The sequence below is a fragment of the Coenobita brevimanus genome, chromosome 71 (assembly GCF_032717465.1).
Source record: "Coenobita brevimanus isolate Jiangsu-jjx chromosome 71, ASM3271746v2, whole genome shotgun sequence".
NCBI classification, from domain to species: domain Eukaryota; kingdom Metazoa; phylum Arthropoda; class Malacostraca; order Decapoda; family Coenobitidae; genus Coenobita; species Coenobita brevimanus.
In genome coordinates, this window is record NC_137024.1 from 32,110,238 (window position 1) to 32,123,903 (window position 13,666).

The following is a 13,666-nucleotide window of genomic DNA, read 5'->3' on the forward strand; positions in this document are numbered from 1 at the left end:
CATGGCATGACATGGCTTTACTGGCCAGGTCACTGATAACAGGTGAATTGCTGAGAAAAGGTCATGCAGGGGGGGGGAGGTCATGCTGGGTAAGGCATTGTCCCTGTCTGGCATCTTGTAGAGGAAGGTGTCCCATGTATACGTGCCAAAAATCTCTCGCGAAAATTGAAAATTGTGCAAATTAGGGACCTTGCAATGTTGCCGCGTTAATTTACGTCTCCGGGATATGAATGCACATCATGTGAGGACGTGAATTCACGTCTCCGGGACGGGGCGGGTTAAAATTGTCTGTCACAGGGGATGGTGGTCAATGGAGGTTACTTGGCTGGCTGTTCACCCCATCCCTATATTACCTATAATTTATATTACTGTATTCTGCTTACCATATATTAATGCTGTTTTTATATTTCAGATGTGCAGTAATCCCCGTCCTATCCAGATGCCCACTTTCCGGACACCCCACTTACCGGACATTGTGGGCCTGGACCTTCGGAACCCAAAAATGTCCAAAAAAATGAAAAAACCCCCCCTAAATCCGAATTTTTCCCCATCTGTAATCTGAAATTGCCGTACGGCACTGAACAACCGTTTACACCATGGCCCATTCACCCCTTCCTTCCTCCCCCCTCCCCTGTCAGGGTTGCCATTTGATATTTTTCATTACCAAATGTGGACCAGTTTGGTAATGAAAAATTTGTTTGGTAATGAATCAGAATAATGCATTACCAAACGGATTTTTCACATGTATGAGGATACACAGGATGGAGATGGTGGATTGTCTGCTCTCTCTGATTAATCTGGTAGCCTACATAGCATAAAAATAATCAACATGCTGTTAATTATAAGGAGAGTGATTACATGTATTTCCACGTGTATATACAATTAGTGAAGAATAAATGCTAGCTTTACAAATTTGGTAATGAAAAGTTAAATTTGGTAATGAAAACTGACGAGTTTAGTAATGTGGCCGTTGCGATCTGGCAACTCTGTTTCCCTGTCACGAACACTGTCCAACAATTACTGCCTAACTTTGATCACGAGTAGATGCTTATCGCAATGGAAGCCACACGTGCTCGTTTTTTGTGAATAAACTTTGAATAAACTACAATACCTCGCCACTAGACCACACGGGAATTTACAGTGTTGTGCAGTGTTAAGAAATTAGAATTTAGAGTGCAAAGGATTAACTGTGGAGTGCAAACTGGCATGGTGCAGTTAAGAACAATGTGCAGTGTTAAACAGTTACAACTCACAGTGCAAAGAATTAAGTGCAGCACAACACTGGATTATTGTACATGCTTCAAGAACATTTTCACCACTGCCAGAGCCTTAGAGAAGGTGGCCACAGACGTGCTGTAAGTACCCTGGCTGAGGTACAGTCACTTCTAATTCCTCATTCTTTGGTTCCTTTTCATTTATTTCATGCTTTATGTCCATTATTGGTGTGAATAGGGTCTTAAATAGGTTTAAATAGGTGCTATGCATGTCCGGTAGGGAGTTATTTAGGTGGCTTTCAAAGTTAGGCTGAGTTAGGGTCCATAAGTACAAGTCCAAGAGGCTGGAGCCCACTTTCCAGATGGGACCACTTTCTGGACATGCCTTTGGCTCTATTATGTCAGATAGTAGAGGGATTACTGTATTACCCTCTTGTATTAACCCCTTATTCCAGCTTAAAATGATCAGAAAGTCAGTTTTGGTGGTTTGGGGGGAGGTTGCTTGGAGGCCTTGCTCCCTAACCCTATTCTTCCCACAAGTTCTTCACTTTGTTTAACAAGAATTCGGCTGACGAGCAAAATCCTTGCTCTCAATTAGCTCGTAAGTTCAGGACCCACCTGTATCAACATGCTCCATTACACCTTGGACACTTTACTTCAGGGAGTGTAACCCCACAACTAAGAAAAATCTTGAGACTTTCCACATTATTTCGATAACACCGCTGGACTATGTCCCACTGTACCGGAGCACAACCTTCAGACAATGGCAACATATTTGAAAAGACACACTTGCTGTTATGGGCAAACGGAGTTGCACCCAGCACACTCAGGATGAGTCAAGTCATTGCCAGTTGGCTAATGATTTGGTCATAGCTTCTCTTGTTGGTTCATTCAAGAAGACTGATAGTGGCTGGCACAGTACAAAATAATGACCAAGAAGGTTAACAGAGGGCATCATGGTCACAGATCACTTTAAAGTACAAGTATCTCACAATATCCAGATCCCCAAGAAACTTTGGCATTGTGATTTTATGGACTGCCGGATTTAGATCTCACAGATTCAGTTTTTAAAAATATTATATAGGGGAGGCATTAGGTTAGGTTAGGATGGGATTATACCTGATGCAGGCTTGCTTACGAGTCCTAATTTCGAAATATAACGCTACCACTACACAACAATTCAAAAAATTCAATTCGTGAAATATAAATCCGTCAATCATAAAATCACAATGCCGAAGAAACGGTCAATCATCAAATCTCAAACAAACATATACAACAAAAATGCCAGAAACAAACTCCATCACCACAATTTTGACAAGAAAATTTTATAAAATGCACTAGAAAATCTAGTGGGCATTGGTGAGCAAGAAAAAAAATGGCTCGTGCCACAGTTCATCTTTTCGTTACTGAAACCGACACATCAACCTCGCTTTGATGTACAGGTCTTAAATTGCAGTATGTCAATGAAGATGTGTGTTTCTAGGCAGTTGTTATGTATGGTACACCAAAGATACAACAAGCAAAGAATGGGAAACCAAGATAATACACCACTTATTCTCAAGTTATATACTTATCCATCTTATCCATATGATGGGTGTCATGGAAATCACTTAAAATACTGGGAGTTTTTGTTGTTTATTATAGATGGGGTACTTTAATTTTTTCTTTCACTTGGGGTAGGATTTACCCATTTCAAATGATTTAGAGATTAATTTCCACTGCAAATGATCCCTAACTTCTATTTGGGGTTGAAGTCAAACACGAAATAAAATCCTCGAAATCGACTGAAATACCGTTTTTTTTTTTTTTTTTTTTTTTTTTCTTTTTTTTTCTCTATAGGAAAGATTTACTCATATTTCGAATGGTTTTGAAGCTAATTTCCACCGAAACACTTTTTTTGGTATAACTTTAGAAGTAACCAACGTTACCAATTTTCATTATATTACGTCCCTGAACTATTCTAACTAAGACTTACCTTTTAAGCCTAGTTTGAGTTGGGGGAACAAATTTTGTAGGGATAGTCGTATAGTAACTTAGGTTAGGCTATCGCTCAGTAGCTGATGAATGTCACGCCATATTGGCTGGTGCAGGCGTGTGCACTCGGTCTTATGTCAGGCCCTAGGTTAGGCCTAGGTTAGGTTAGGTTAGGTTAGGTTGTTAGTTTGGGTTCGTTTAATGCAAAACAGTGCGTTTTTAATTAATTTTGATCTTGATTTTGGGGGATAAACCCACTTTTGGAAATCTTACTCAAAATTCCAAAAGGGGGATTTTCCCCCCAAAATGAAGGTCAAAACTAATTAAAACACAGTATTTTGCATTGGAAAACATAAAAATAATAAAAGAAAACGTTGGTTACTTCTAAAAATTTACCCTTTTTTTTTTTATTAAATTATCCTAACCTAACCAGACCTAACGTAATCAAACTTAACCCCTAACCTAAGACACATTGGAAGGAAATGTCATAGACCCTCCCTTCCCAATTTGAGGAGTTTGTCACAGAATAGACTGGAACACCCTACGGGTTTGACTGTAATAAATGACAAGAATACCTACGTTCCTCTTAACCCAAAGCAGATGCACTTGACTAAGTGTAAATAAACAATCATTCCCAAGGAAAGCATCACATCTCTCCTTCCTGTGATGCCGCCCTACCGCTCCTCACTAATCTTTTGTTTACCTCCAGCATCCATGACCAATCTGAATGTTTCGGTTTCGGAGTGAACGCAGAGGAGCAAACAGAAACCAAAAACATTCAAGATTATTCACACTGCATTTTGAGTCAGCCTACAGTGTTGTGTTCATAATTTTCGAAAAACATGAGAATGACATTTTCTAGACGAATTAGCGATTTCCATACTCGGCACTTCCCCGTACCCCGCGGAATTCAAACTCGGTCAAATTACAAACAAGGACATTTATTAGGATTTTCGGTATTATTTTACTTTAAGAAACAAAAGACCAGATTATTATTATTATTATTATTATTATTATTACCACATGTGTCCAGCTTAGACAGTAATTACTAATGGCAATCTCTCTTTATAAACAGGGGCTACATATGCATCCTTTCAGTCTGATGCACCTTTTTCAGTAGCCAGCAACTTATTGAGGGGCCAGTGACCATGCATTTTTTGCAAAACCCCTGGAAGAAACTCATCAGGATGAGATGATTTGTTGGTACTTAAACTGGCTGGCCTGTTAACTACTACTGCTTCATGCAGTAAAGATAGTAAGTCACATAATTTTGATTGAGAGAACCTAAAAGGGTTCCATGCACATAAGTTATAAATATATAAATACCTAATCATACATGGCTGTCTTCTGCTTTATAAATGTTCATTTGGCTTCAACTTGGTGAATGCTTCATGACATAATAAGGGCTTCAGCATCAAAGCCAAAGAGTTAGCTTCAGCCCATGCCTACTCCTGGGTGATATTACCTTACACTGTATGCTTCTAACTTTATCAGTCCTTTTCCAGTATATATAGCTAATGTTTCACCCTTTTCTTCCACAACACATCCACTCTTTCATTTCCAACAGTATCCTTAATCTCAGCATCATCATGACCTTTTTCTGCATTTTAAAATATAACAAATCTTGTGCAACCTCTGTGCTTCCATTCTTGTGATGCATTAATTCCCTCCTTGCATAAGCCACTTTCCACTCTTCTGTTACTCCCTCTGTCATAGGATTTTTTCATTCACCAGCACATCACTAAATGGGTCACTTCTATCAGTCATTATTAACAAGACTTTCCATTTACTTTCTGACAAAACTACTCACAACCCTTCATAAGACTGAACTTGTCTGGAAGACCCCATTTACTGTCATACAGCAAGTGGTGAAGCATCATGTCCATAAATCTGATGTGAAACATCCCACAATGTAGTATTCATCACCAGTTAAATTTTTTTCCCTCATTACTCATCTTTATAGCTACTGAACAGCCACATGGGATATCATACACTCCTGTTACACTCAAACATTATCTCTGAATCTGGGTGACATCCCTCATTTTTTTTTCTCTCTCACTCTCTTTATGATAAAGGATTGTTGCTTTCAAACAGTATTTTCCATCTAAAAGCTTCTTGCACTGAATGGGTTTATAAAAGCTATATCTAACCCCTCCAGTTTTTAAAATCTTTTAATCAGTTTCATAAAACCAGTAAGAAATACAAAGAATAAAACTAAAGATATTTTCGAGCTAAATGGGTTAATGTTCATCCACTCACACAAGCGTTCAGCATACTTTGCTACTATCAGTAAAGCTCTTCACAGACTCTGACAGGTTTTGTTAAAAGCCACATTCACAAAGCATCTTTCATAATTCCATACTGTTAATATTTATAATTTTTTAACAGATATAATGTGTTCATCTTCAGCATTTTTCAGGGTATCAAATATCCATGGGTATACCTACACTTTATTTCATAAATATTTTATATACACAAGAAACCTCCCTTATCAAAGAGTCAGGTAAATGAACTTCTCGAAGATGAAACTATTATGTACAATGTGTTGAGTATGTGAAACCAGTCATTAGCACAAAAGTTTTTAGTATTATGTGGATTTACTAAATGATTTAAACATTTAAAATGGATACTAATATCCTGAATGTAGTTTCTACAGACTTAATAATAACTGTGTGTGATGTCTACTTGGTGGAGCGTCGGGTTCTCTTGTTCCATGAGAAGTTAGCACCATAGCTCTTAACTCTTGGGGGCTTGACAGGTGGCTCTTGCAACTCCCACACCCACCCATTCTTATCACAAAAAGCTATGGCGTCCTCCTTGGATGAAAAATCCAGCTGTGGAAAAAGGAAGCATACTGAAACTTGTAACATTCTTCAAGATGAAGTTTACAAACTACAGGCTGCCTTTAATTTATTCAGCCCAATGACATCACTTACTTTCTTCTTGCTATCTTCTCACAATTTTATTTAGCTTAAGTTACAGTCATTCATTCATCATCATCTAATCCAGTGTTCCCCCAAGAGAAGCGTAGAAGCCCGGGGCTGGGCAAGTTGGTCTTGACATTTAAGATGACAGTGACAAGTGTCACTTAATATGAGTGGCATTATGTGAGCAATAAACCTCCACAGGCTCAATCCCATTGGACCGCCTTAATTAACCACTCAACTACCAGCAGCCATAATTTGGTTACATGGTTGCCATCCAGTGTAATAAATGGTTTCCTGGTGTACATGAAACCATTTGGCTTGTCACTCAGTGTACAGCTACCCATAAATAAACATTTTTTGAAGTGTAGGGGCAGGATATGGCTTTATTAAAATCCTTAATATAAGAGAGGCCTTTTTTCAGTTGAACTAAATTGCATGGTAACAGTAATATCCATCTATCTATATATGTATATCCATCCATCCATCATCCAGTACTATGTAGCCCATGAGGAGCATGGGAGCCTGGAGCTAGGCAAGGTGGTCCTGACATTTAAGATGACAGTGACCAGCCTCACTCACCCCTAAGTGGCATTGTGTGAGCAATAAACCCCAACCACACCTTGGATATCAACCTACACAGGCTCTATACTTTCTCTCTCTATATATATTTATATATACTGAGGAGGAAATGGAAAATGTGAGTGCGTTTATGTACTTGGGTAGTAATATGGGTAAGGATGGAAGTTTAGCAGGTAAAGTGCTGGAAAGGGTTCAACAAGGAAGAAAGGTTGCTGGTTCCTTGAAAGCAGTGAAAAGAAACAGGGAAGTGAGCATGGAAGTGAAAAAGCTACTACATGACAGTATTGTGATACCAACTCTAACGTATGGAAGTGAAACTTGGACCTTGTTAAAAGGAGGGATGCAAGTCAACAGTGGGAGCAGTGAAAGTGAGTTATATGAGAGGAGCCTGTGGTGTCACATGGAGAGACAGACTGACAAATAAGAAAATGAAGGAGTGTTGTGGTGTGGATGTGGATGTGATAGGAAGCATCAGGAGAAACACAATGAGATGGTTTGGCCATGTGGAGAGGATGGAGTGTGAAAGACTGATGAGGAAAGTGTATGTGAGTGAGGTGGAGAGGGGAGAGGGAGGGGGAGGCCTGGGGCCAAGGATGAGATGGAGGGATGGAGTGGAGAGGTACATGAGAAAGGGGTGTGTGAGTTGGGAGCAGGGCAATAAAATGGCGGAGGACAGGGCGACATTGAGGCAATTTGTTTGTGGCCAGCCCTTATGTGATTATGGCATCTGGCAACATTATCTATCTATCTATCTATCTATTATATATATATATACATACATACAGTAGGCTGGCACAGTACATGTGATCACAGTGCACAAATCGCGTAGTACATGAGTGACCAAAATCATAACCGTAAAACTCTTAATGTGCGAGTTTAGCCCACAATATGCGACGCAGAGGAAAGCATTGGCCCAAGACCGCTATTTTCCCAGACTACACGATGCCCCCCAAACGACGCGGTGAACTATTTGTGGCGACTACTCGTGCCTCACTTATGCACGAACCACGGGATGGCCATTCAACCACTGGTGGAGGCTAAGGCAACCACACTGAGAGCTGCAAAAGATGTACCAGGTTTCGAGAACATAATGTTGACAGATTATATGAGAGGAGCACAATGCTATCGAAGAACAGCCTCCCCAGGGAGGGTTGCATCGGGTAGACGGGGCTGATGCTGAGCCCGAGGCCAGGCAGAGTCAAGTAGAGGAGCCTAGTGTGATGAAGGGCGGCATAGAACTGTCTATGTCAAAGATAAGCAAGATCCTTGCAGCAGTGGATGAGCTCAAAGAAGAACTGAAGGAACAAGAAATCTGCCAGCAAAGAATGGAGGAGGTTCTCAGTAATGTCGACAAAGCCTTCCATATCTACACAGACAGGCACAGGCAAGAAATTAACTGGAAGAAGCAGACACTCATAACAAGTTACAAAAGGCAGCCTCAAGAAAGTGAAAGTTCCTGTAGATGAAGAAGAGGATGTAATGTCAGTTGTGTCAACATTGGACTTCGAGGGGTTTTTGGCCGAAGTGACTAAGACTGAGGATCGTTGGGAAGATGCTCAAGAGGAGTCTAGTTATGAGGAGCAAAGTGTTGATGTGGTGGGTGGCGCAGCAGCCGGTGCGGCGGGGACACTCTAAGTGTGTTGCCGCGCCTCGGAACCCCTGCTATTTAAGTCCATCAAGCCTGTCATCTACTGTTTTTAAGGTGACTGACCTTATTTTTGTTATTCTGGCTATATCTGTAGTACTGTATACGTCTTAAAAATTTTCCCTTTACTATCTCTCAAAGATTAAAAAATATCAAGGTTTGAAGGGGTCCCACCCATATGTTATTTTTCCCACAAGATTATGCACAGGCAGACCCCGATATACGATACCCCAGATTAGCGATGGGGGTGGACATACCACCCTATTCCGCCAAATGATGGCCAAACCCTGGTTTAACGATGTTTTTTCTTTTTTTTTTAACGATTATGATGACATATTAGACTTGAATTTTGTGTTTAGGTTGATTTATAAACTGTTTTTAGACTTAAATTAATGTGTTTTAGTCATAGGTGGGGTGAACATTGACATTCTAGGGTACAGTTTACTAAGTCTGATTTTTTCCAGATTTATATAAAAAAAAAGTGAGTTTTACGCCAGGTACCCCTTTTTTGGATAAGGACTATGGCGTTGCCCCTGAGTAGAGGACTTTGGTTTGAAGCGTGTAGCATTTTATGACCGGATGCCCTTCCTGATGTCTACCAATGACCCTTGGGTGGATTCGATCCTCCGACCCTTCGGTCAGAACGGAGCGCTCTAACCCACTGAGCCACGGCTGCTACAGACTTATATCTGATGATTTTCAAATTTTATTTTTGGGTTTAGGTGTCATAAGCTGCTTTTAGGCTTAGTTTAGCTTGTTTTACAGCTACTGGGGGGTTTAGGTTAGCTGGAAACTTGTTTTTGGACTCATTTAGGTGGGTTAGAACTTGGCTGAGGGGAAACCCAAGGCTCAAAACCCCATCCCTATACTTTACATGTTAAATCTACTCCGAGATATGATACCCCGCCTAGCAATGGGTTTTTCATTAACCAATTGCATCATTAAACCGGGGTATGCCTGTATTCACAGTACGCAAAGTCATGGACCACCCATCCACTTGCATCCTCTGAGACCACCGTATATACATATACATACATTGAGCCTCTGTGGTACAGTGGTAGAGTGTGCGTTTCGCACGCTTGTGGACAAGGGTTCGCCTCCCGCCAGAGTTGTAAAAACTTTGGGAATCGTTCACCGAGCCACTTGCTACTTTGGCGAATATAAGGGGTGCTGTGGTTGAACCAGTGTCGCATACTAGTATGCTTGCACCCAATCGGCTTAAGGCGGGCCGATTACACTTGGTTCACAGACTACACACACATCCAAAGCCACTACAACACTACAATTACACTTACAAGCACTTCTCACCCTACATACAGTTTCTACCAGACAGCCTAGGCCACTGGGTAGAGATACATTGGCTGTATCATTCCTGCTTCGGTAGGGATAGGCCGGTCCTGCAGTGGACCTCAACGGCTGATGATGATGATGATGATGATGATGATGATGATGATATAAAAACACACAAACACACACACAATATATATACACATATATACTGTATGTACAGCAAACTCTCAAATATCCGCCATTGCAATATCCGGCCCAACGCAATATCTGGCGCTTTTGGCTCAGCTCTATTAAAGCAATAGCCAGCAAAATTATGCAACATTCGGTGCCAAAACAAGAAGTAACAGACACCTCTATGCAACAGTGGGATGCGAGGCATATCAACTGCTCATACACAGTAGCCAACCGGCACCCCAAAAAAAAACGCAATACACCAGCCAATCAGAATTCATTGTGGAAGCAGCCCCCGGCACGCCGAGCCCACTCTCTGTCTCTCATGGATCTCATTTGGTGAAGACGTATCTATGCACTCTGCTCGTGACCATGCGGTGCCAAACCCTGGTGCTAAGACTTACTCTGGGGCATCCAATGCCTTGCTTCTTGTTGTTGCAAAGCTTGTGGCTTCTCACTGCTTTGTGTCCTAGCACTCTATTGTGAATCTAATTTACTGTACACGTAATTATTTCCACTAGACCACACAGGATTAGGTGCACTGAACTGTACTGCATGGTGTACAAAACCTTCCATTGATGCCAACACTTGGCAAGTTCATAGTACACAATGTACTTTATTACTCTCATGTATCAAAATGCCACTCCCCACTATTCGACAGGGATGCGTTCCATAAAAAGTGGTTGAATAAAGAATTGGCCAAATAATGAAGCTAGTTTTCCCAAGATTGTTAAGAAATAGGGGGGCTAGTGTCCTGACCATTTTTGTCATTCATAAAATATTCAGTAAAAGGGGGAAAAATACCAAAAGAAGGAATGTATTCAATGTATTTTATTTCTAACACAATAATAAGGAAAAAAAACACAATAGAGTTGTGGTCATAATCACCTATCCTTTGGTACTCCGTGCCTCAGGCTGGCTCCTTTATGTGTGGCAATTCACAGTAAAGTAAGATGGGCTAAGAGGGAGGGGCCAGAGAGAGAAGAGAAAGTGGGTGGGGGGACAAGCAATAATGCAGGGGTGGGGTGAGGGAGGGGCGTTAGTAGGTAGGGGAGGGAAAATGAAATGCAGAGTGGTGGTCACATTACTGTATTTGTCTATTATCTTTCATTCAGGGCATGATATAAAGGAGTTAATATGCAGTAGGTAATGTTGCATTACACCTTGTATAGTGGAATCAGATAACAAGCTTTAGAGTGGTGATATCAAGGGCTTGCTCATGAGAAATATATTGACGTGACAGATCAAATATTAGTGCAGAGCCAGAAGTTTCCAGCATAACACACTATTGTCTTGTTCACCAATTTGTAACTAGCTGTTTTCTGTCAGAGGAAAATATCCTTCCGAGGTGATGAGAGGGTGTTGGGGTTGTTGGACGGCCATTCAAACCCATAACGGCATGGAATCCAAGCAACAGATGATGAGAGATGTCGTTATTATATCCACCCATGTGCACACACATCAGATTTATTTACCTTTTATGCACAATTATTTCAAACAGCCTTTTCATTTAGAGATGCCATAAAATAGTTGACACGATGGTGATCGTATAGAAGGAGTGTATAGCGAGAGGATGATCATATTTACTGTGAACACAGCCATGTCAAAGGTTGCATTTTTTTTTTTTAATGCGAAGAAGAAGGAACCAAAGGCCACAAGCCCGCATTACTGTTCCTTCCAAAAGAAAAACAAAATATAACAGAGAGCCAAATTCAAGATCCGTTCATTTCGAGATGCCTGGACACACTGCGTTTGAAAGACTGGAGATCACAGGAAGCAGGAAATACACACAGAGGGAGACAGTTCCAGAGTTGACCTGTTGCATAAATGAAGGACTGGGAGTAACGGTTAATTCTTGCATTAGAGAGTTGGACAGAAAAGGGATGAAAGTTTGCTGCTAGATGGGTGCTATGCGCCTGTCGAAGAGGTGGAGGAATGCATGCAGACAGTTCAGAGGAGTGGTGACCACTGAAGTAGTGATACAAAAGAGATAAAGATGCAACAGTGTGGCGAAGAGACAGAGGTTGCAGGGAGTCAGTAAGAGGAGTGTTAATGAGGCGAAAAGCCTTTGACTCCACCCTATTGAGAAGAGCTGTATGTGGGGAACCTCCCCACACTTGAGAGTTGTACTGCACACAAGGGCGGAGAAAACCCGTGTATAGAGTCAAAAATTGTGTAGGGGTAAAGAAGGAACGGAGTCGGTTTAGCACACCCAATCTCTTGGAAGCAGATTTTACAAGAGATGTAATATGATCTTTCCAAGATAAGTCCCGAGTAAATGAAACCCCAAGCATGTTCATGGATGATGCAGGATTAAGCTGAATATTATTAAACATTAGTGGTTACACCTGAGGAAGATTTTGTCGGGTTGATAGGTGTAAGAAATGAGTCTTTGATGCGTTAAAAACAACAAGATTGTTTTTACACTAGTCAGAGATACGAGCAAGTCAGACATTAGGTGTGCCCCAGCCTCATCCCTTGTTTGTTGAAATAATTGCTGAGATGGGGATTGCGGGAACCAAATGGAAAGGTGAAGGGTGGAGTCATCAGTGTATGAGTGAACAGGGTTAGATGTACAGCTTAGAAGGTCACTAATGAATAAAAGGAAGAGAGTTGGTGATAGGACAGAGCCCTGAGGAACACCACTGTTGACTGATCTAGGAGAAGAATGATGGCCGTCTACAACAGCGGCTACAGAACGACCAGAAAAGAAACTAGAGATGAAGGCACTGATAGAAGGATAGAAACCGTAAGAGGACAGTTTGGAAATTAAAGATTTATGTCAGACTCAATCGAAAGCCTTTGAGATGTCAAGTGCAATGACAAAGCTTTTGCAAAGTCCCGAAAGGAGGATGACCAGGAGTCTGAAATGTAGGTAAGAAGATTGCCAGTGGAGTGTCCCTGACAGAATCCATACTGACGATCAGAAAGAAGGTTGTGATAGGAAAGATGCTTTAAAATTTTTCTATTATGAATTGACTCAAAAACTTTTGAGATACATGATGTTAAAGCAATTGGATGATAGTTAGAGGGTTGGGAATGGTCACCCTACTTTGGGACTGGGTGAATGAGAGCAAACTTCCAGCAAGAAGGAAAGGTACAAGTTGATAGACAAAGACGAAAGAGTTTGCCTAGGCAGGGTGAAGGCACAGATGCACAGTTCTTGAGAACAACAGAAGGGACTTCATCAGGCCCATATGTCTTGTTAGTATTGAGGCCTGTGATGGCAGAAAATACATCAGCTGAAGACATTTTAATGTCAGCCATGAAGAAGTCAGAGGGGTGAAGTGATGGAGGAACAGCACCGAAATTGTCTAAGGTGGAATTGGAAAAGAAAGTCTGAGTGATGAGATCTGCTTTATCAGTAGAAGAAATAGCTACAAAGCCATCAGAGTAGAAAAGAGGAGGGAATGATAATGAGGTAAAGTTGTTAAAAAGGTTTTTGGCAAGGTGCCAGAAGGAGCGGGAAGAATTCGAGTTGGAGAGTTGAGAGCATTTAGTACAAATAAAATTATTTTCAGCAGAGCGAAAAACAGACAGCATGATTCCGGGCAGAAACGTATAAAAGATGTGATTCAGGGGTGGGTTGGCTTTGGTACCTTTTATAGGCCCTCTCCTTGCAGATAGCATTAGAACAAATGTGATTAAACCATGGCTTTCTTGCATTAGTCAAAGGATATGAGAAAGGAATGTATGCTTCCATGCCCGAGAGAGTAACCTCCGCAATGCGCAAGGCACACTCAGATGGTTCCCTGCCATGAAAGCAATAATCATTCCATGATATTTAATTATAAAATTCATTACATGTAAGGGTAGGGCATGTTTCTTACACAAACATTATGGAAGTCAAAGCCATCCAGATTCCA

General features: G+C 41.1%; 1 protein-coding gene across 1 annotated transcript in view; it reads right to left on the minus strand.

Moving 5' to 3' along the window:
* Window positions 1-5,356: 5,356 nt before the first annotated feature.
* The window catches only part of ND-18 (NADH:ubiquinone oxidoreductase subunit 18), a 98,331-nt gene continuing 90,021 nt past the window's right edge, over window positions 5,357-13,666 (minus strand). Inside the window, exon 5 of the mRNA XM_080277773.1 lies at window positions 5,357-6,022. Coding sequence (XP_080133899.1) covers window positions 5,870-6,022 — 153 coding nt within the window. The 3' untranslated portion in view covers window positions 5,357-5,869. The remainder of the gene's footprint in view (window positions 6,023-13,666) is intronic.